At 58.0% G+C, this 18,977-nt stretch overlaps 1 protein-coding gene across 1 annotated transcript; it reads right to left on the reverse strand.

Moving 5' to 3' along the window:
* Positions 1-952: 952 nt before the first annotated feature.
* On the reverse strand, positions 953-18,224 carry SLC29A3 (solute carrier family 29 member 3). The gene is made up of 5 exons (XM_054174690.1): positions 17,973-18,224; positions 12,138-12,220; positions 8,447-8,673; positions 5,469-5,631; positions 953-2,131 (listed from the first exon to the last, which is right to left on the reverse strand). The coding sequence occupies exons 1-5, from the start codon at positions 18,222-18,224 to the stop codon at positions 1,462-1,464; spliced, it is 1,395 nt and encodes a 464-aa protein (XP_054030665.1). The 3' UTR covers positions 953-1,461.
* Between the last annotated feature and the right edge of the window lie 753 nt (positions 18,225-18,977).

Raw genomic sequence — 18,977 nt, forward strand, 5'->3', positions numbered from 1 at the left:
ACCCTGTAAATTCTCCATTCAGGTCTGGAGTTGATGCTGTCTCAACAAAAACCAGCCAGAAAGCAGAAGTGGGGGCTGTGTGCTGCCAACAGGCCCAGCCCCAGGGCTGGAAAGGGCTTCCCAACACCCACCAAAGCCTAAGGGGCACCCTGTGGCCATAACCAGCACCAACCCTGCTGTTCTGGTGGAAAGGCACCAGTCCCACATCCTCCCTCTCTACCTGCCTCATCCAGCACAGTGTGGAGATGGCCTGGCAGCCCAGCCCAGCAGCTTCTGCTTGATGGGGCAGCAGGGATGCTGAGAGAGCATGCTGCTTACAGAGCAGCTGCTCATCACCCAGTCTTAAAGGAAGTGTTTTCCACAGGGAGCATCCCTGAGGCACCAGCTGCCAGGCCAAGCTCTGCCATGCCATCCTTGCTTACCAGCTCACCTCTCCTGGACCACAAATCCACTCAAGTAGAGAAAAGAAATACAGTAACTGTCTTCAGGCCAGGCTGCTTTTCCACACAGCACTTTAAAAGCCTCTTTGGGTGGGATGTGGTTTTGGTGTCCCACCCCTCTGGAGACCAATCTGTCTAGGTCAGTTAATCTGCTTTCTGCTGCCAGCATCACACCAGAGCCTCTCTGATACATCTCCCTGGCTTTACAAACCTTTCTCAGTGCAGACTAAAGGCACCTTGAACACCTGAGGTGAAGACCACTTGGCATTTCCCTTTCCTTGGGGTTCAGCTGCAGACAGGTTCTAAGCTGGTGTCCACAACTGCCACATGGTGGACACAGCAAGAGAAGTGGTCTCTGGCTGGCCACCACGAGTAGCACCATGCTGGGAGGTGGCTGATCCCTCAATTCAGTTCTATCTGGGAAAACTAAAGCAAGCAGGAATCCAAGTAGAGAGGTTTGCCCCTTTTTCTTGTGGCATGAAGGTATCAAATTCCCTCCCAACCGTGGCCTGCCCCCTGGAATGGCAGCTGCCTGCTCCAGAGGCTTGCTTGGAGGTGGTCCAGGGCTCACATCTCCTTTACCCTAACACCACTATGGCAGCTTGATGGAACCACCAGCACTGCAGGGCTGGACTTGTAAGAACAAGGCAGTAAACCCCAAGGTGCCACCAAAAGCCCCAGGGCTCAGTTTAAAACCAGCATGGTGGCACCAGCAGGCCACCCCTGCCCGCTGGCACTGGGGTGAGGGATAGGTTCCCCTGTGCTCCCATTGCTTCCCTGAGCTCCCTGGGGAGGATGAAGCTGCTTGGGCCCCTTCGCTCCAGTTGAGCTGCTGCGTGGCAGAAGTCCAATGGGACCTCCTAAGCAGAGAGGACACCCCTTCCCAGAAGGAGGGCTTTCCCCACTGGATGCAACCCCCACTCCAAAGACAGGGTGTCACAACATAAACCAACCCCCAAGCCACCAAATACCCAACAGCAGCGCTGCAAACCGAGGGCATCCCCCCCCCCTGGCTGCTCCTCTACACGAGGTGGACAACAAGAACCGAGAAGGCAGAGCCCACAGCCAGCCCCAGCACGACATAAAATGTCATCACCACCCCTGCTGCCTCAGCCAGCTCTTTTGGCACGATCTTGGGGCCATAGATCATGACCAGGGTCCCCAGGTAGCCGTTGCTCAGCCCCAACAGCACCGTGAAGACCACTGGGTAGATGTCTCGGTTGAAGACCACCGTCCGGACGTGAGCCCGGGGCTGGTAGTTGCTGAGGATGAAGAGAGGGAGGAAGATGGTCCTGAGGAGGACGAGGGCAGGCAGCAGCTTGCTCTTGGGGCCAGGGAACTGGATCCAGGCAGTGATCTGCCTCCCACACCAGTCGGCAAAGTTGTAGAGGAGGAAGCTGGTGAGAGGCACAAAGTACTTGGTGCTCCAGGGGCTTCCCGAGGCCTTGCTGACCGACTCGATGTTGGAGGAGAGAGAAGGGAAGATGATGATGGAGATGAAGAAGACATAGAAGCAGCAGAAGCCCAGGAGGGCAGTCTTCTGCAGGATGGGGCGCAGCGGGGGAGCGCCAACCTTCCGCGGGAGGAAGGAGGCACTCCTGGCGCCCCCCTGCTCCGCCTCGTCCTCTGCGGAGCTGTCGGGTGGCACGGCGGACAGAGAGGGACTCCCCTTCGGGCTGCTCAGGTAGTACCTGGGAAAAGGCAGGCAGGGAGGTTATCAGCTCAGAATGCAGGGAGGGGAAACACAAACTGAGATGTGGAGAGAGAATAGAATAAACCAGGTTGGAAGAGACCTTCACGATCATCACGTCCAACTTATCACCCAGCACCACCTAATCAACTAACCCATGGCACCAAGCACCCCATCAAATCTCCTCCTAACCAGCTCCAGGGATGGGGACTCCACCACCTCTCTGGGCAGCACATCCCAATGGCCAATCTCTCTATGAAGAACTTCTTCCTCACCTCCAGCCTAAACCTCCCCTGGCACAGCATGAGACTGTGTCCTCTTGTTCTGGTGCTGGTTGCCTGGGAGAAGAGACCAACCCCCACCTGGCTACAACCTCCCTTCAGGGAGTTGGAGACAGCAAGAAGGTCTCCCCTGAGCCTTCTCTTCTCCAGGCTAAGCAACCCCAGCTCCCTCAGCTTCTCCTCACAGGGCTGTGCCCCAGACCCCTCCCCAGCTTTGTTGCCCTTCTCTGGACACCTTCCAGCATCTCAACATCTCTCCTAAACTGAGGGCCCCAGAACTGGACACAGGACTCAAGGTGTGGCCTAACCAGTGCTGAGTCCAGGGACACAATGACCTCCCTGCTCCTGCTGGCCACACTGTTCCTGATGCCGGCCAGGATGCCCTTGGCCTTCTTGGCCACCTGGGCACTCTGCAGGCTCATGTTCAGCCTACCAGCAACCAGCACCCCCAGGTCCCTTTCTGCCTGGCTGCTCTCAGCCACTCTGACCCCAGCCTGTAGCACTGCCTGGGGTTGCTGTGGCCAATGTGCAGCACCTGGCACTTGGATGTGTTTAATCTCCTGCCCTTGGCCTCTGCCCATCTGTCCAGCCTGTCCAGGTCCCTCTGCAGAGCCTCTCTACCCTCCAGCAGATCAACTCCTGCCCCCAGCTTGGTGTCAGCTGCAGATTTACTGCTGATGGACTCAATGCCCTCAGAGAGAGCAGGAGAGAAGCTGGCAATGCAGGGACATCCACTGGACCCAGTAAAAGGTGGTTGCAGTGATCTCACCACGCTTCCAGCTCAAGCTTTGTACGAAGGGGTGACCCTCCAGGACTCACCACCCCCTCGTACCCACCGTGGAATCCCTTTACACCCTTGGTAGTTCACAGAGGAGATCTACTACATGCAGGCAGCATCTGGGGGGCCAGGTGGTCTTGGAACCAGCCATACCAATGGGTCATGGATGTTAGGGAGAAGTTGTTCCCCATGAAGGTGGTGAGAGCCTGGCACAGGTTGCCCTGGGAGGTGGTGGAAGCCTCCTGCCTGGAGGTGTTTGCAGCCAGGCTGGAGGTGGCTGTGAGCAACCTGCTGCAGTGTGAGGTGTCCCTGGGCATGGCAGGGAGGCTGGAACTAGATGATCCTTGAGGTCCCTTCCAACCCTAACAATTCTGTGATCAGTGCATGATGTTGCAGATATGGAGGCCCTACAGGGACCTATCTGGCTGACACCTTCCAGCTCGTAGGTCCCTGCTGATTTCACGCATTTTGGAAGCCCTCGGTGTCACATCAGCACCACTCTCCCCCTTGGGACTCGCCAGAGCCTCAGCCCGGGGTGGGAGCCCAGTTTCAGTCTGTGGTTTCGGTCAGACGGGGAAGTGCTTCTGCTGGCGCGGCAGCGCTGGGCATGGGGGTGGGCAGGTGGAGAGGGGGGAGCACGAGGGGCGGGAGCGCGGCAGAGGCGGGGCGGTGGCAGGGACTGGAGCACCGGGGGCCAGGACCCTGGCGAGGGGTGGGGGGCAGCACCGAGGGGCGGACGGTGGCGGGGTGCAGCACCGAGGGGCGGGGCGGTGGCAGGGCCGGGGGCGGGGTGCAGCACCGAGGGGCGGGGCGGTGGCGAGGGGCGGGGGTGGAGGGGGTGCAGCACCGAGGGGCGGGATGGAGGCTAGGGGTGGGGGGCAGCACCGAGGGGCGGGATGGAGGCTAGGGGTGGGGGGCAGCACCGAGGGGCGGGATGGAGGCGAGGGGTGGGGGGCAGCACCGAGGGGCGGGATGGAGGCGAGGGGTGGGGGGCAGCACCGAGGGGCGGGATGGAGGCGAGGGGTGGGGGGCAGCACCGAGGGGGCGGGATGGAGGCTGGGGGTGGGGGGCAGCACCGAGGGGGCGGGATGGAGGCTGGGGGTGGGGGGCAGCACCGAGGGGCGGGATGGAGGCGAGGGGTGGGGGGCAGCACCGAGGGGGCGGGATGGAGGCTAGGGGTGGGGGGCAGCACCGAGGGGCGGGATGGAGGCTGGGGGTGGGGGGCAGCACCGAGGGGCGGGATGGAGGCTAGGGGTGGGGGGCAGCACCGAGGGGCGGGATGGAGGCTAGGGGTGGGGGGCAGCACCGAGGGGCGGGATGGAGGCTAGGGGTGGGGGGCAGCACCGCGGGGCGGGATGGAGGCGAGGGGTGGGGGGCAGCACCGAGGGGCGGGATGGAGGCGAGGGGTGGGGGGCAGCACCGAGGGGCGGGATGGAGGCGAGGGGTGGGGGGCAGCACCGAGGGGCGGGATGGAGGCGAGGGGTGGGGGGCAGCACCGAGGGGGCGGGATGGAGGCTGGGGGTGGGGGGCAGCACCGAGGGGGCGGGATGGAGGCTGGGGGTGGGGGGCAGCACCGAGGGGCGGGATGGAGGCGAGGGGTGGGGGGCAGCACCGAGGGGGCGGGATGGAGGCTAGGGGTGGGGGGCAGCACCGAGGGGGCGGGATGGAGGCTGGGGGTGGGGGGCAGCACCGAGGGGGCGGGATGGAGGCTGGGGGTGGGGGGCAGCACCGAGGGGCGGGATGGAGGCGAGGGGTGGGGGGCAGCACCGAGGGGCGGGATGGAGGCGAGGGGTGGGGGGCAGCACCGAGGGGCGGGATGGAGGCTAGGGGTGGGGGGCAGCACCGAGGGGGCGGGATGGAGGCTAGGGGTGGGGGGCAGCACCGAGGGGCAGGACGGAGGCTAGGGGTGGGGGGCAGCACCGAGGGGCGGGATGGAGGCTGGGGGTGGGGGGCAGCACCGAGGGGCGGGATGGAGGCTGGGGGTGGGGGGCAGCACCGAGGGGCGGGATGGAGGCTGGGGGTGGGGGGCAGCACCGAGGGGCGGGATGGAGGCTGGGGGTGGGGGGCAGCACCGAGGGGCGGGACGGAGGCTAGGGGTGGGGTTGGAGGGGGTGCAGCACCGAGGGTCGGGACAGTGGCAGGGCCGGGGGTGCTGACAGGACAGGGAGGAGCACAGCAAGCAGCCCATGGGTGCCCTGAGCGACCCCGCTTGGCATCGCTGGTAGCAAACAGCGGTGCCCCGCAGCCGTGGGGCGCCCGCAGCAGGCTGGGACAGGCACCTGGAGTAGTGCAGCCTGGGGAGGAGGAGGTAGACCATGATGCAGACGACGATGAAGATGTCAGCCGTGAGGAAGTAGGCCAAGGCGCTGTCCGTGACGTCGGCCGCCGCCGCCAGGTCAATGATGGAGGCGATGGCGCTGATCGTGCCCCCCATGGCCTGACCTGCGGGCACCGTGGGATGGACCTCAGGGGCCTGCTGCTGAGCCAGCCTGGCCCAGGTAGGAGCAGGGGAGAGATGTCAAGGCGGAAAACAGCAACCCCCAGCAGCACCAGTGAGTCGCAGAATCAGCCAGGTGGGAAGAGACCTCCAAGGCCACCAAGTCCAACCCATCACCCAGCCCTAATCAACCAGACCTTGGCACCAAGTGCCTCATCCAGGCTGGTCTTAAACACCTCCAGGGATGGGGACTCCACCACCTCCCTGGGCAGCACATTCCAGTGGGCAATCTTCCTAACATCCAGCCTAAAATTCTCCCTTCACAGCTTGAGACTGTGTCCTCTTGTTCTGGTGCTGGGTGCCTGGCAGAAGAGACCAACCCCCACCTGGCTACAGCCTCCCTCAGGTAGTTGTAGACAGCAAGAAGGTCTCCCCTGAGCCTCCTCTTCTGCAGGCTAAGCAACCCCAGCTCCCTCAGCCTCTCCTCACAGGGCTGTGCTCAAGGCCTCTCCCCAGCTTTGTTGCCCTTCTCTGGACACCTTCAAGAGTCTCAATGTCCTTCCTAAATGGAGGGTCCCAGAACTGAGCACAGGACTCAAGGTGTGGCCTAACCAATGCAGAGTCCAGGGGCACAATGACCTCCCTGCTCATGCTGGCCACACTGTTCCTGATGCAGGCCAGGATGCCCTTGGCCTTCTTGGCCACCTGGGCACACTGCTGGCTTGTGTTTAGGCTGCTGTCAATCAGTAGCCCTGCAGGAGGAGGACCCAGAAACGACAGCATTCTCTCATTAACACCTCCTGGCATGCAGAAACCCTCCCAGGGGAAGCAGCTTGCCCCACTTGCTGGTCCCCAAACCTGGCTCAGGGTGCAGCTTCACACATCTCCTCATCTCCATTTCCATGCAGCATAGCAACTCATGAAGGCTACGTCACCACCCAGATCCCATCCTACATCTCCTTCCAGCACTGCACAAGGGGCAGGATGGGACCCAACCTGCTGGGTTTCCATGTGCTGAGTCCTGCAGAGAAGGTCCAAACCCTGCTTAAAACCTAAACCAGGCTTTCCACCAGCACACCTACAACCACCTCTCCCTGCATTCCCCCAGATGGGACTTCCACACCAGCAACAGGGATGCTCAACAGGGTTCTGGGCAACCTGATCCAGTTGGGGATGTTCCTGTTAACTGCAGAGGGGGTTGGACTAGATGACATTTGCAGGTGCCTTCCAACCCAGACCATTCTGTGCCACCTTGGGGCTGCTGTGACTTCCCCCACTGGGCTCAACTCAGCAGAACACTCTTTGCCCCAAGGGAAATATCTCCATCTCGATTTCTCCCCTCTTCCTCTCCTGGTTTGTCAGCTGTTCCACAGCACATTCATAATGTTACCAAACCTCCAGGGAGCTCATCACTCACAGCTCCCAACGTGCTCCTCATCACTCATGGGAGTGCTGAGCAGAAAGGAGGAGACAACACAGTGCTGCAAACAGAGGGGCTGAGGGATGCAGCTCAGGATCACAGAGTCAGCCAGGTTGGAAAAGACCTCAGAGATCATCAAGTCCAACCTAATACCTAACACCTCCTGACAACTAAACCATGGCACCAAGTGCCACATCCAATCCTTTTTTGACAACCTCCAGGGATGGGGACTCCACCACCTCCCTGGGCAGCACATTCCAATGGCTAACAACTCTCTCTGGGAAGAACTTCTTCCTAACATCCAGCATGAACCTCCCCTGGCACAGCTTGAGACTGTGTCCTCTTGTTCTGGTGCTGGGTGCCTGGGAGAAGAGACCAACCCCCACCTGGCTACAACCTCCCTGCAGGGAGTTGGAGAGAGCAAGAAGTTGTCCCCTGAGCCTCCTCTTCTGCAGGCTAAGCAACCCCAGCTCCCTCAGCCTCTCCTCACAGGGCTGTGCTCAAGGCCTCTCCCCAGCCTTGTTGCCCTTCTCTGGACACCTTCAAGTCTCTCAATGTCCTTCTTAAACTGAGGGGCCCAGAACTGGACACAGGACTCAAGGTGTGGCCTAACCAGTGCTGAGTCCAGGGGCACAATGACCTCCCTGCTCCTGCTGGCCACACTGTTCCTGATGCAGGCCAGGATGCCATTTGCCTTCTTGGCCCCCTGGGCACACTGCTGGCTCATGTTCAGCCTACTGGCAACCAGTACCCCTGCAGGAGGAGGACCCAGAAACAACAGCATTTCCTCATTAACACCTCCTGGCATGCACAAACCCTCCCAGGGGAAGCAGCTTGCCCCACTTGCTGGTCCCCAAACCTGGCTCGAGGTGCAGCTAACATTCAGGTAGTTGTAGAGAGCAAGAAGGTCTCCCCTGAGCCTCCTCTTCTCCAGGCTAAACAACCCCAGCTCCCTCAACCTCTCTCCTCACAGGGCTATGCTCCAGACCTCTCCCCAGCCTTGTAGCCCTTCTCTGGACACATTCAAGTCCCTCAAGTATCTCCTTCCCCCCTTCTCCCTGCACAGCACATGTGACGCAGGTCAAGCCACAGAGCCGCTCTGCAGGAAGGCTGAAGAACCACCACTCTCCTTTGTCTCTGCTGAGCCCTCAGACCTCTGGCTCACAGAGGTATTTACAGAAGCAAAGACACCAGCTCATGTGACTGAGCATGTTTCTCCTTCAGCAACTTCCCCTCTGTCTTGAGGGCAAAGTTAAGTTTCTGAAGCGAGCCCCACGTGACGAAACTGCAGATGTCAGGAGAGACAGAAACCCAAGCACCCAGCCACAGAAAACCCCAGAGCACGCTCCCACTAGCACAGTGAGGCTGGGGGGAAGGGCAGGGGGGGAAGAAAACCCAACCTGAGATCAGAGCCTGCAGGTTCCTCATGGGGAAGCAGCTGCTCAGCCCAAAGATGCTGCTGGTGAAGATGGTGGAGGCGCTGCTGACCACAGCCACGCAGCCGACGGTGAGGGCGAAGAACTGGGTGGTCCAGGTGGAGGTGTCCACCTTCACCAGCACTGTGATCACCAGGAAGACAGCCAGCATGACAAAGAGGGAGGACAGGATCCGGACACTGGCAGGCACCCTGGGGGCAAGGGGAGAGAGAAACTCTTGTGTACAGACTGGGAAGGAATACACCAGGTTGGAAAAGACCTCAGAGATCATCGAGGCCAACCTATCACCCAGCACCATCTGATCAACTCAACCATGGCACCAAGCACCCCAGCCAGGCTCTTCCTAAACACCTCCAGGGATGGGGACTCCACCACCTCCCTGGGCAGCACATCCCAATGGCCAATCTCTCTTGCTGGGAAGAACTTCTGCCTAACATCCAGCCTGAACCTCCCCTGGCACAGCTTGAGACTGTGTCCTCTTGTTCTGCTGCTGGGTGCCTGGCAGAAGAGACCAACCCCCACCTGGCTGCAACCTCCCTTCAGGGAGTTGGAGAGAGCAAGAAGGTCTCCCCTGAGCCTCCTCTTCTCCAGGCTAAGCAACCCCAGCTCCCTCAGCCTCTCCTCACAGGGCTGTGCTCCAGACCCCTCCCCAGCTTTGAATGTCAGGAAGAAGTTGTTCCCCAGGAGGGTGGTGAGAGCCTGGCACAGGTTGCCCAGGGAGGTGGTGGAAGCCTCCTGCCTGGAGGTGTTTGCAGCCAGGCTGGAGGTGGCTGTGAGCAACCTGCTGGAGTGTGAGGTGTCCCTGGGCATGGCAGGGGGGTTGGAACTGCCTGAGCCTTGAGGTCCCTTCCAATCCTACCAATTCTGTGATTCTATTGGTGAGGAGCAGCTGAGGGACCTGGGGTTGCTCAGTCTGGAGAAGAAGAGGCTGGATTGAGACCTTCCATATCCCTACAACTCCCTGAAAGGAGGTTGGAGTGAGGTGGGGGTTGATCTCCCTAGTGGCAGGACAAGAGGAAATGGCCTCAAGCTGCACCAGGGGAAGTGTAGGGTGGACTTGAGGAACAATTTCTTCCCCAAAAGGGTTCTGAAGCCCCGGACCAGGCTGCCCAGGGGAGTGGTGGAGTCCTCCCATCTGTGGGAGGATTTAAAAGGCATGCAGATGTGATGGTTTAGTGGTGACCTGGCAGTGCTGGGTTAACAGCTGGACTGAATGCTCTTGAAGGTCTCTTCCAAGCAAAACAATGCCATGATTCTATGCTTTCTCCCAGCATCCCTGGAGCAAAGGACAGCAGCAGTGCCAAAGCCAGCCTGGCAAACAAGGTGGGCTGGGTGAAAGCAGTGCCAGGCATGCCACTGCAAGGCAATCAGCTGTTTGGATGTGGAGGTTGCTGGAGACTGGATGGGCTGGCCTGGAGCAGTGGGAGAGGCAGGGAGCCTGCCTAGCAGCTGGGATCTAGAGATGAAGCTCCCCAACACCTTCCCCTTCCCCCCCAGACATGCAGGAGGTGGATCTGGGATAAGGAAAGGTACTAATGAGGGGAGGGAGCTCCTTCAGATTTAAGTCAAAACCTGCAGCAAGGCACAGGGTCAGCCCAGTTCTTAACCCAGTTCAGTGACTGGTAGGACCAGAGCAAGGCCTGACTCCTGCCTGGATGAGTCCACCCAGCCCACAAGTGGCATTTTTAAGAGGATGGACAATTTGCCAAGGAATCAACCAAGGAATTCAGGAGGAAATTATTTAGAGTGGTGCAACCTCAAGCCAGCTCCAGGCATGGGTGCTGCTGCTGGGGAGCTGCCTGCCTCATACAGTCACAGAGTTGCTGCAGCTGGAAGAGCTCTTCAGGATCACTGAGTCCAACCACTCATGCAACACCACCATGGCCATTAAACCATGTCCCCAGGTGCCACCTGCACACACTTCTTCACCACCTCCAGGCATGGGGACTGCACCATCTCCCTGGGCAGCCTGTTCCAAAGTCTGACCACTCTGTCAGCAAAGAAATATTTCCTCATCTCCCACCTGACCATCCCCTGGAACAACTTCAAGCCATGCCCTCTCATTCTAGCACCTGACACGAGGGATGCTGCTTCCTCATGAGAGAGGTTGGGGCTGTTCAGTGTGGAGAAGAGAAGGATCTGAGGAGACCTCATTGTGGCCTTCCAGTATCTGAAGGGGGCTACAAGAAAGCTGGGGAGGAACTTTTGAGGGTCTCAGGGAGGGATAGAACTGGGGGGAATGGAGCAAAACTAGAAGTGGGGAGATTGAGGTTGGATGTGAGGAAGAAGTTGTTCCCCAGGAGGGTGGTGAGAGCCTGGTCCAGGTTGCCCAGGGAGGTGGTGGAAGCCTCCTGCCTGGAGGTGTTTGCAGCCAGGCTGGAGGTGGCTGTGAGCAACCTGCTGTAGTGTGAGGTGTCCCTGCCCATGGCAGGGGGGTTGGGACTGGCTGAGCCTTGAGGTCCCTTCCAACCCTGACAATTCAGTCTGGAGAAGAGAAGGCTCTGAGGTGACCTCATTGTGGCCTTCCAGTATCTGAAGGGCGCTACAAGAAGGCTGGGGAGGGACTGCTCAGGATCTCAGGCAGTGATAGGACTGGGGGGAATGGAATGAAGCTGGAGGTAGGGAGGTTCAGGCTGGATGTGAGGAGGAAGTTCTTCCCCATGAGAGTGGTGAAGCCCTGGAATGGGTTGCCCAGGGAGGTGGTTGAGGCCCCATCCCTGGAGGTGTTTCAGCCCAGGCTGGATGAGGCTCTGGCCAGCCTGATCTAGTGTGGGGTGTCCCTGCCCATGGCAGGGGGGTTGGGACTGGCTGAGCCTTGAGGTCCCTTTCCAACCCTGACAATTCTGTGATCCTATGTTGAGGTGGAACCTCTTGTGTTCCAGCATGTGGCTGTTGTTCCTTGTCCTGTCTCTGGGCACCACTGGAAAGAGATGCAGAGGAGCTCTGGTAGCTCTCAGTGGCTTTTAGAATAGAATAGAATTAACCAGGTTGGAAAAGACCTCAGAGATCATAGAGTCCAACCTATCACCCAACACCATCTAATCAACTAAACCATGGCACCAAGTACCCCATCCAGTCTGAGGGGCCCAGAACTGGACACAGGACTCAAGGTGTGGCCTAACCAGTGCTGAGTCCAGGGGCAGTTAGAGAAGGATTTTACTGCTTTGGTGTCTTGGTACATCAAAACCAGCCCTCAGGGGGCTCAAGGAGGAGAAAAATGTTCAGGGGCTTGTCCAAGATGCTGCAACCAGCAGGAACAATTCAGATCTGCCCAAAGCTTATCAGTATCTAAAGGATGGGGATCAAGAGGACCTCAGCCTCTTCAGTGGTGCCCAGCAACAGCACAGAGGGCAGCAGGCACAAACTGGCACCCAGGAGGTTCCACCTGAACAGAAGGAAAACCAAAGAAGCTTCTTTGGTGTGAGGGTTGCTGGAGCCCTGGAGCAGGCTGCCCAGAGAGGTTGGGGAGTTCTATGATCTCAACCTGCAAGGGCAGATGAGAGGATTATGAGCACACTGTGCTCACAAGGTCCTGTGTGCCCCATGGCTGGGAAGGAGAGGCTGAGCTGGGAGCCAAGGATGAAGGCAGAGGAGCAACATGGGCAAAGCCAGGGAGATGCCTGGTTAAGAGGCTTGGGAAGGGAGCAGCACTCACCTGTTGACGAGCAAGAAGTTTCCAATCAGGCACAGCACAGAGGGCACAGTTGAAGCAATGGAGATGTAGCTCTCAAAAAAGTCCTGCCAGGGGGGGAAAAAAAAAACCACAAACATAACCACAAAAGAATAACCTCTGGGGAGCTGTTAAGGGGAGCATCACATGGATTTCAGGTTCTAAAGGCAGCATGGACAGCACGTGTGGGGAGCCACGCCGGAGGCGTCCCTCTCCTGGCACGGTGGAACGCCTTGCTGAGCTGCTCAGGACCACAGGGAGCTGAAATGGGCCTTGTTCAGCCTGCAGCAGCCCTGGGGGGGGTGTCAGGAAATTAGGACCATCAAGTCAGAAGTAAAAAGGGTGAAGGAAATACCTGCCCTGCTGCTGCACTGGCTGTGTGGAGAAGGAGGCCACAGGTAGAATGGTAGGGGGCAGAAGGGAGCTCTGGAGGTCAGCCGGTGCAACCCCCCCCTGCTAAAGCTGGGACCCCCACAGCAGCTTGCCCAGGGTCACAATGGCCAGCTGGGGTTGGAATCCCTCCAGAGCAGGAGACTCCATCAACCTCTCTGGGCAGCCTGCTCCAGGGCTCCAGCAACCCTCACACCAAAGAAGCTTCTTTGGTTTTCCTCCTGTTCAGGTGGAACCTCTTGGGTGCCAGTTTGTGCCTGCTGCCCTCTGTGCTGTTGCTGGGCACCACTGAAGAGGCTGAGGTCCTCTTGATCCCCATCCTTTAGATACTGATAAGCTTTGGGCAGATCTGAATTGTTCCTGCTGGCTGCAGCATCTTGGACAAGTCCCTGAACATTTTTCTCCTCCTTGAGCCCCCTGAGGGCTGGTTTTGATGTACCAAGACACCAAAGCAGTAAAATCCTTCTCTAACTGCCCCTGGACTCAGCACTGGTTAGGCCACACCTTGAGTCCTGTGTCCAGTTCTGGGCCCCTCAGTTTAGGAAAGAGGTTGAGATGCTGGAAGGTGTCCAGAGAAGGGCAACAAAGCTGGGGAGGGGTCTGGGGCACAGCCCTGGGAGGAGAGGCTGAGGGAGCTGGGGTTGCTTAGCCTGCAGAAGAGGAGGCTCAGGGGAGACCTTCTTGCTCTCTCCAACTCCCTGCAGGGAGGTTGTAGCCAGGTGGGGGTTGGTCTCTTCTCCCAGGCAACCAGCAGCAGAACAAGAGGACACAGTCTCAAGCTGTGCCAGGGGAGGTTTAGGCTGGAGGTGAGGAAGAAGTTCTTCCCAGAGAGAGTTGTTAGCCATTGGAATGTGCTGCCCAGGGAGGTGGTGGAGTCCCCATCCCTGGAGGTGTTTAGGAAGAGCCTGGATGAGGCCCTGGGTGCCATGGTTGAGTTGATTGGGTGGTGTTGGGTGATAGGTTGGGCTTGATGATCGCAGAGGTCTTTTCCAACCTGGAAACCAATTCTATTCTATTTTAAAAGCCACTGAGAGCTACCAGAGCTCCTCTGCAACTCTTTCCAGTGGTGCCCAGTGACAGGACAAGGAATAACAGCCACAAGCTGGAGCACAGGAGGTTCCACCTCAACACAGAATCACAGAGGTGTCAGGGTTGGAAGGGAGCTCAAGGCTCAGCCAGTGCCAACCCCCTGCCATGGGCAGGGACACCTCACACTACAGCAGGTTGCTCACAGCCACCTCCAGCCTGGCTGCAAACACCTCCAGGCAGAAGGCAGCTTCCACCACCTCCCTGGGCAACCTGTGCCAGGCTCTCATCACCCTCACGGGGAACAACTTCTGCCTGACATCCAATCTCAATCTCCCCACTTCTAGTTTTGCTCTGTCCCCCCAGTCCTATCCCTCCCTGACAGCCCAGAAAGTCCCTCCCCAGCTTTCTTGTAGCCCCCTTCAGATCCTGGAAGGCCACAAGAAGGTCTCCTCAGAGCTTCTCCTCTCCAGACTGAACAGCCCCAACTCTCTCAGTCTGTCCTCATAGGAGAATGAGGAGCATGAAGAGGAATTTTTTTACTGTGAGGGTGCCAGAGCCCTGGAGCAGGCTGCCAGAGAGGTTGTGGAGTCTCCTTCCCTGAAGGCTTCCAACCTCCACCTGGATGTGCTCCTGTGCAGCCTGCCCTAGGTGATCCTGCTCTGGCAGTGGGGTTGGATTGGATGATTTGTGGTGGTCCCTTCCAAACCCTAATTTCCTGTGATCCCTCTCCACCCAGAGCATGCCTCAGCAAAAGCAGCCTGAGTGGGGACACAGGGACATTATTTTCCCTCCTCCTCCTCTCTGTGTGCAGGAAACTCATTGAGAAACTGTATTGAGACTCAACACACATTTACCCTGGGGACTTGCAGATCAGCCAAGCAAGTCAGCTGCAGCATCAGTCAGTACTCACCAGCCCACCCCATGCAGAGGGCAGGCTGGGCAGGCAGAAAGCAGTATCCACAGGGGAGAGCTGGAGATTTCCTTGGCAGGACTGCAGCCAAATGCTCACATTTTCAACCCATTTCCTGTTCAAGTGTCTCTGCTCCATCTCCTCCCCTCAAGCTGCTCAGTCCCCTGCTGCTTCCACCTCAGCCAGCAGGTAGGACAATGCTCACAAAGGGGATGAAGCACAGAATGTTAGGAGCTGGAAGGTACCTGGAGAGCTCACCCAGCCCAACCCCCCTGCCAGAGCAGGGTCACCTAGAGCTGGTCACACAGGAACACAGCCAGGTGGGTGTGGAATATCTCCAGAGCAGCCTGTTCCAGTGTTCTGTCATCCTCACAGGGAAACAAATTCTTCCTCCTGTTTCCATGGAGCTTCTTATGCCTCAGCTTCCACCACTGCCCCTTGTGCTGGCACTGGGCATCCCCCAGCAGAGCCTGGCTCCAGCCTCTGGGCACTCACCCTGCACAGCTTTATCAACATGAATGAGGTCACCCCTCAGGCTCCTCCTCTCCAAGCTACAGAGCCTCAGCTCCCTCAGTCTCTCCTCATAAGATGTTCCACTCCATCATCGCTATGGCTCTGCCCTGGACTCTTTCAAGCAGTTCCCTGAGGTCCTTCTTGAACTGAGTGGCCCAGAACTGGACACAGTACTCCAGATGCAGCCTCACCAGGGCAGAGCAGAGCGGGAGGAGAACCTCTCTCAACCTACTGACCATACCCCTTCTAATCCACCCCAGAATGGCATTTGCCTTCTTGGCACAAGAGCATGCTGCCAGCTCATGGTCAACCTCCCATCCACTAGGACCCCCAGGTCCTTTTCCCCTTCACTGCTCTCCAACAGGTCAGTCCCCAACCTATACTGATACCTGGAGTTGTTCTTTCCCAGGTGTGAGGCTCTGCACTTGCCTTGTTGAACTTCATTCAGTTCCTCCTTGCCCAGCTCTCCAGCCTGTCCATGTCTTAGAATCATAGAATCAATAAGGTTGGAAAAGACCTCAAAGATCATCAAGTCCAACCTGTCACCCAGCAATAGCCTCTTCCTCTCCAGGCTAAGCAACCCCAGCTCCCTCAGCCTCCCTCTCCTCACAGGGCTGTGCTCCAGACCCCTCCCCAGCTTTGTTGCCCTTCTCTGGACACCTTCCAGCATCTCAACATCTTTCCTAATCTGAGGGGCCCAGAACTGGACACAGGACTCAAGGTGTGGCCTAACCAGTGCTGAGTCTAGGGGCACAATGACCTCCCTGCTCCTGCTGGCCACACTCTTCCTGATGCAGGCCAGGATGCCATTGGCCTTCTTGGCCACCTGGGCACACTGTTGGCTCATGCTCAGCCTCCTATCAACCAGTACCCCTAGGACCCTTTCTGCCTTTAACCACAGCAGGCTCAGACTTGCTGCTGTGATGCACACCATGCCCTTGATACCTTCAGAAAGCAAACCCCAAAGAAGAACAAAGCATCGTGGTGGCAAATTAGTCACCAGCGTCACCAAGCTGTGTCTGCAAAGCAGTTTTTCTTCTTCTTCAGCCTGGACTCAGCACCTGGGCTCCTGCTGGGCTGGGAAAAAAAGAGGCAATCCAGGCCCATGCTGGTGGCTGAAGGCACCAGAGCGTTACCTGGAGCACGGGGCATGAAATTAGCTGCAGCGAGCAGGCTGGAGCCAAAAGCAAGCTGCCAGTCACAAGGGCATTGCCCTAGAGCCGAGTCCTGTGTGCAAGTAAGGCCTGCTGCTGCAGCATGGCATCGAGCACAGCCCTCTGAGGGCAGGCTGAGGGAGCTGGGGTTGCTTAGCCTGGAGAAGAGGAGGCTCAGGGGAGACCTTCTTGCTGTCTCCAGCTCCCTGAAGGGAGGTTGTAGCCTAACATCCAATCTCAATCTCCCCACTTCTAGTTTTGTTCCATTCCCCCCAGTCCTATCATTCCCTGACACCCTCAAAAGTCCCTCCCCAGGTTTCTTCCAGCCCCCTTCAGATACTGGAAGGCCACAGGAAGGTCTCCTCAGAGCCTTCTCTTCTCCAGACTGACCAGCCCCAACTCTCTCAGCCTGTTCTCACAGGAGAGGTGATTCAGCCCTCAGCTCATCCTCGTGGCCCTTCTCTGGACACATTCCAGCACCTCCAGATACTTTCTGTACTAGGGGCTCCAGAACTGGATGCAGTACTCCAAGTGGGGTCTCACCAGAGTGGAGCAGAGGGGCAGAATCCCCTCCCTGGCCCTGCTGGCCACACTTCTCTTGCTGCAGCCCAGGCTCTGCTTGGCTCTCTGGGCTGCAAGTGCTCCCTGCTGGCTCCTGTTGAGCTTCTCCTCCCCCAGCACCCCCAAGGCCTTTTCTTCAGGGCTGCTCCCAAGCCAGTCCCTGCCCAGTTTATATTGGTGCTTAATAAAATGTGCTGAAACCACTGGAATGAGCTTGGCAGCGGAGGGGGAGGATGGGGCACGGCCTCACACAAGGAACTCATCCTGCAGTGGCAGGAGAAGCTAGAGAAGGCTTTTATGGGGGGGAGGGAAAAGAGAAAGAGAGGCCATCAAGCTTGGCACCCCAAGGCTGGCTCATCAATCGCCCCGTGACAAGCTCCTCATCCCATATGCCAACAGCCAGATGTTTAGAGCTGCAAGGGAAATATTCCAGTCACAGTTGCCAGATCTTGAAGGAAAAAGCAGTAAAGCATCTGGGGAGGGGGGGGCCTGAGACTACTGGTGCTCCTGCTGCTGCACCACTGCAAGGGAGGGGGAAAGAAGTGCCCCCAGACCTGTTTGATGCCTCGTCACAGAGCCAGAGGTTCAGGGCCATTTATCTCCCAGCCCAGCTGAGAGCAGCTGGGAAAGCACAGAGCCCTGCAGGGCCTGCGGGGGCTTCACCAAGCGTGAAGGACAAACCAACCACAAAGAGTTCTACCTTCTGCTGCAGAAGTTGTCCTTGAAAGGCAGCCTTGATTAGGGGGCAGGCTAAACCAAATGATTGTTTTCTAAGCCTTAGCACACAGAGTGGTAGGGCTTGGAAAGGGCCTCTGAACACCGTGGTGTCCAGCATCCCCCTGCCAGAGCGGCATCACCTAAAGCAGATCACCAAGGATGGTGTGTCCAGGTAGGTTCTGAAGGCCTCCAGAGATGGAGACTCCACCACCTGCCTGGGCAGCCTTTTCCAGTGCTTTGCCACCCTCAAAGTGAAGTTCCTACCCATGTTCAGAGGGAACTTCCCATGTTCAAGCCCATGCCCATTACCTCTTGTCCTCTCACCGAGGACCACTGCCAGGCCACAGAGCACTACATCTTTTTGGGTTTTTAAGCATCTTTCCTCCAACTATTTGTGCTTCCACCCCCCCAAAAAAAAAAAGCAGCTCTACCCCTGCTTTACATCAGGCAAATGTTCACTCACCTTCTGGGGCAAAGAGCAAGTTGGGAAGGAAACCCAGCTCTTTGTTTCCTCCCCTCAGCCAGCCTCCAAAGCGGCACACTCACCCGCAGATCCGACGCCGCCCGCCCTGCTGGGCCTGCCTGATCCGAGCAGTTCTGCAGCTTGTACATCCAGTAGTGCTTTGCTGTGATGAAAAAATTCCAGGGCAGCAGGGACCCGATGCCCAGGAGGAAAAAAATGATGTAGGCCCCGTGCAGGCGGTCGCTCGGCTTCTGCTGGCCGTACCTGTTCACCGAGGGCTCCTCGGCGAGCAGGGGCTCCTCATCCGGGGGACAGCTGCTGCCTGCTGGGTGCATTGTGCTGGCAAACTGCAAAAGAACACCACCAGGAACGTTACCAGCCTGTGGGGCTGGCAAACTGCTGCTTGCAAGCTGCTTGTGTGTGGCTCTCTCCTCCCTTGGTCTGAGATTGCCCAGCAAACGCAGCGGGAGCGAGCTGAGCCAGCTCAGCACCAGGAGGGGTGGAGGGGTGGATCCCCAAAAGGTGCAGGAGAAGGGACTGAGATGATTGGACTTGGTGACCTGAAAGGACTTTTTCAACCTCAATGATTCTGTGAGACGTGGTAGGGACAGGCTCTGCTGCTGCTGCAGTGCCCATAGTTCCATCCTTAATTAATAATTAACCCATCCCCTTGACCCTGTAAAAGCAGGAAGCCTCTACTCATGCCAGGCTCCAGAACTAATTAACAGCTTGTAAACTAAGGCTGCTGTGCAGAGCAACCTGTAAAGCAGCACAGCACCTGAAGGACTTGCACAGCAACCTGTAAACCAGTAGCAGAATAACCTGTAAACCAGTACAGCACCATCAGGATTGGCAGAGCAACCTGTAAACCAGTAGCACAACAACCTGTGAACCAGCACAGCACCTGAAGGACTTGCACAGCAACCTGCAAAGCAGCACAGCACCTGAAGGACTTGCACAGCAACCTGCAAAGCAGCAGCAGAACAACCTGTAAGGCAGTACAGCACCATCAGGGTTGGCAGAGCAATCTGTTAACCAGTAGCAGAGCAACCTGTAAACCAGCACAGCACCAGCAGGATTGGCAGAAC

The sequence above is a fragment of the Dryobates pubescens genome, chromosome 30, assembly GCF_014839835.1.
Source record: "Dryobates pubescens isolate bDryPub1 chromosome 30, bDryPub1.pri, whole genome shotgun sequence".
NCBI lineage: Eukaryota > Metazoa > Chordata > Aves > Piciformes > Picidae > Dryobates > Dryobates pubescens.

Coding starts and splice junctions, on each gene's coding strand:
- SLC29A3 (XM_054174690.1), bottom strand. CDS start 18,224: ATGCACCCAGCAGGCAGCAGCTGTCCCCCGGATGAGGAGCCCCTGCTC. Junction 12,221..17,972: donor GGGCGGCGTCGGATCTGCGG/GTGAGTGTGCCG, acceptor CCCCCCTGGCAG/GACTTTTTTGAGAGCTACAT. Junction 2,132..5,468: donor CCCAGGCTGCACTACTCCAG/GTGCCTGTCCCA, acceptor GCCTTTTCCCAG/GTACTACCTGAGCAGCCCGA.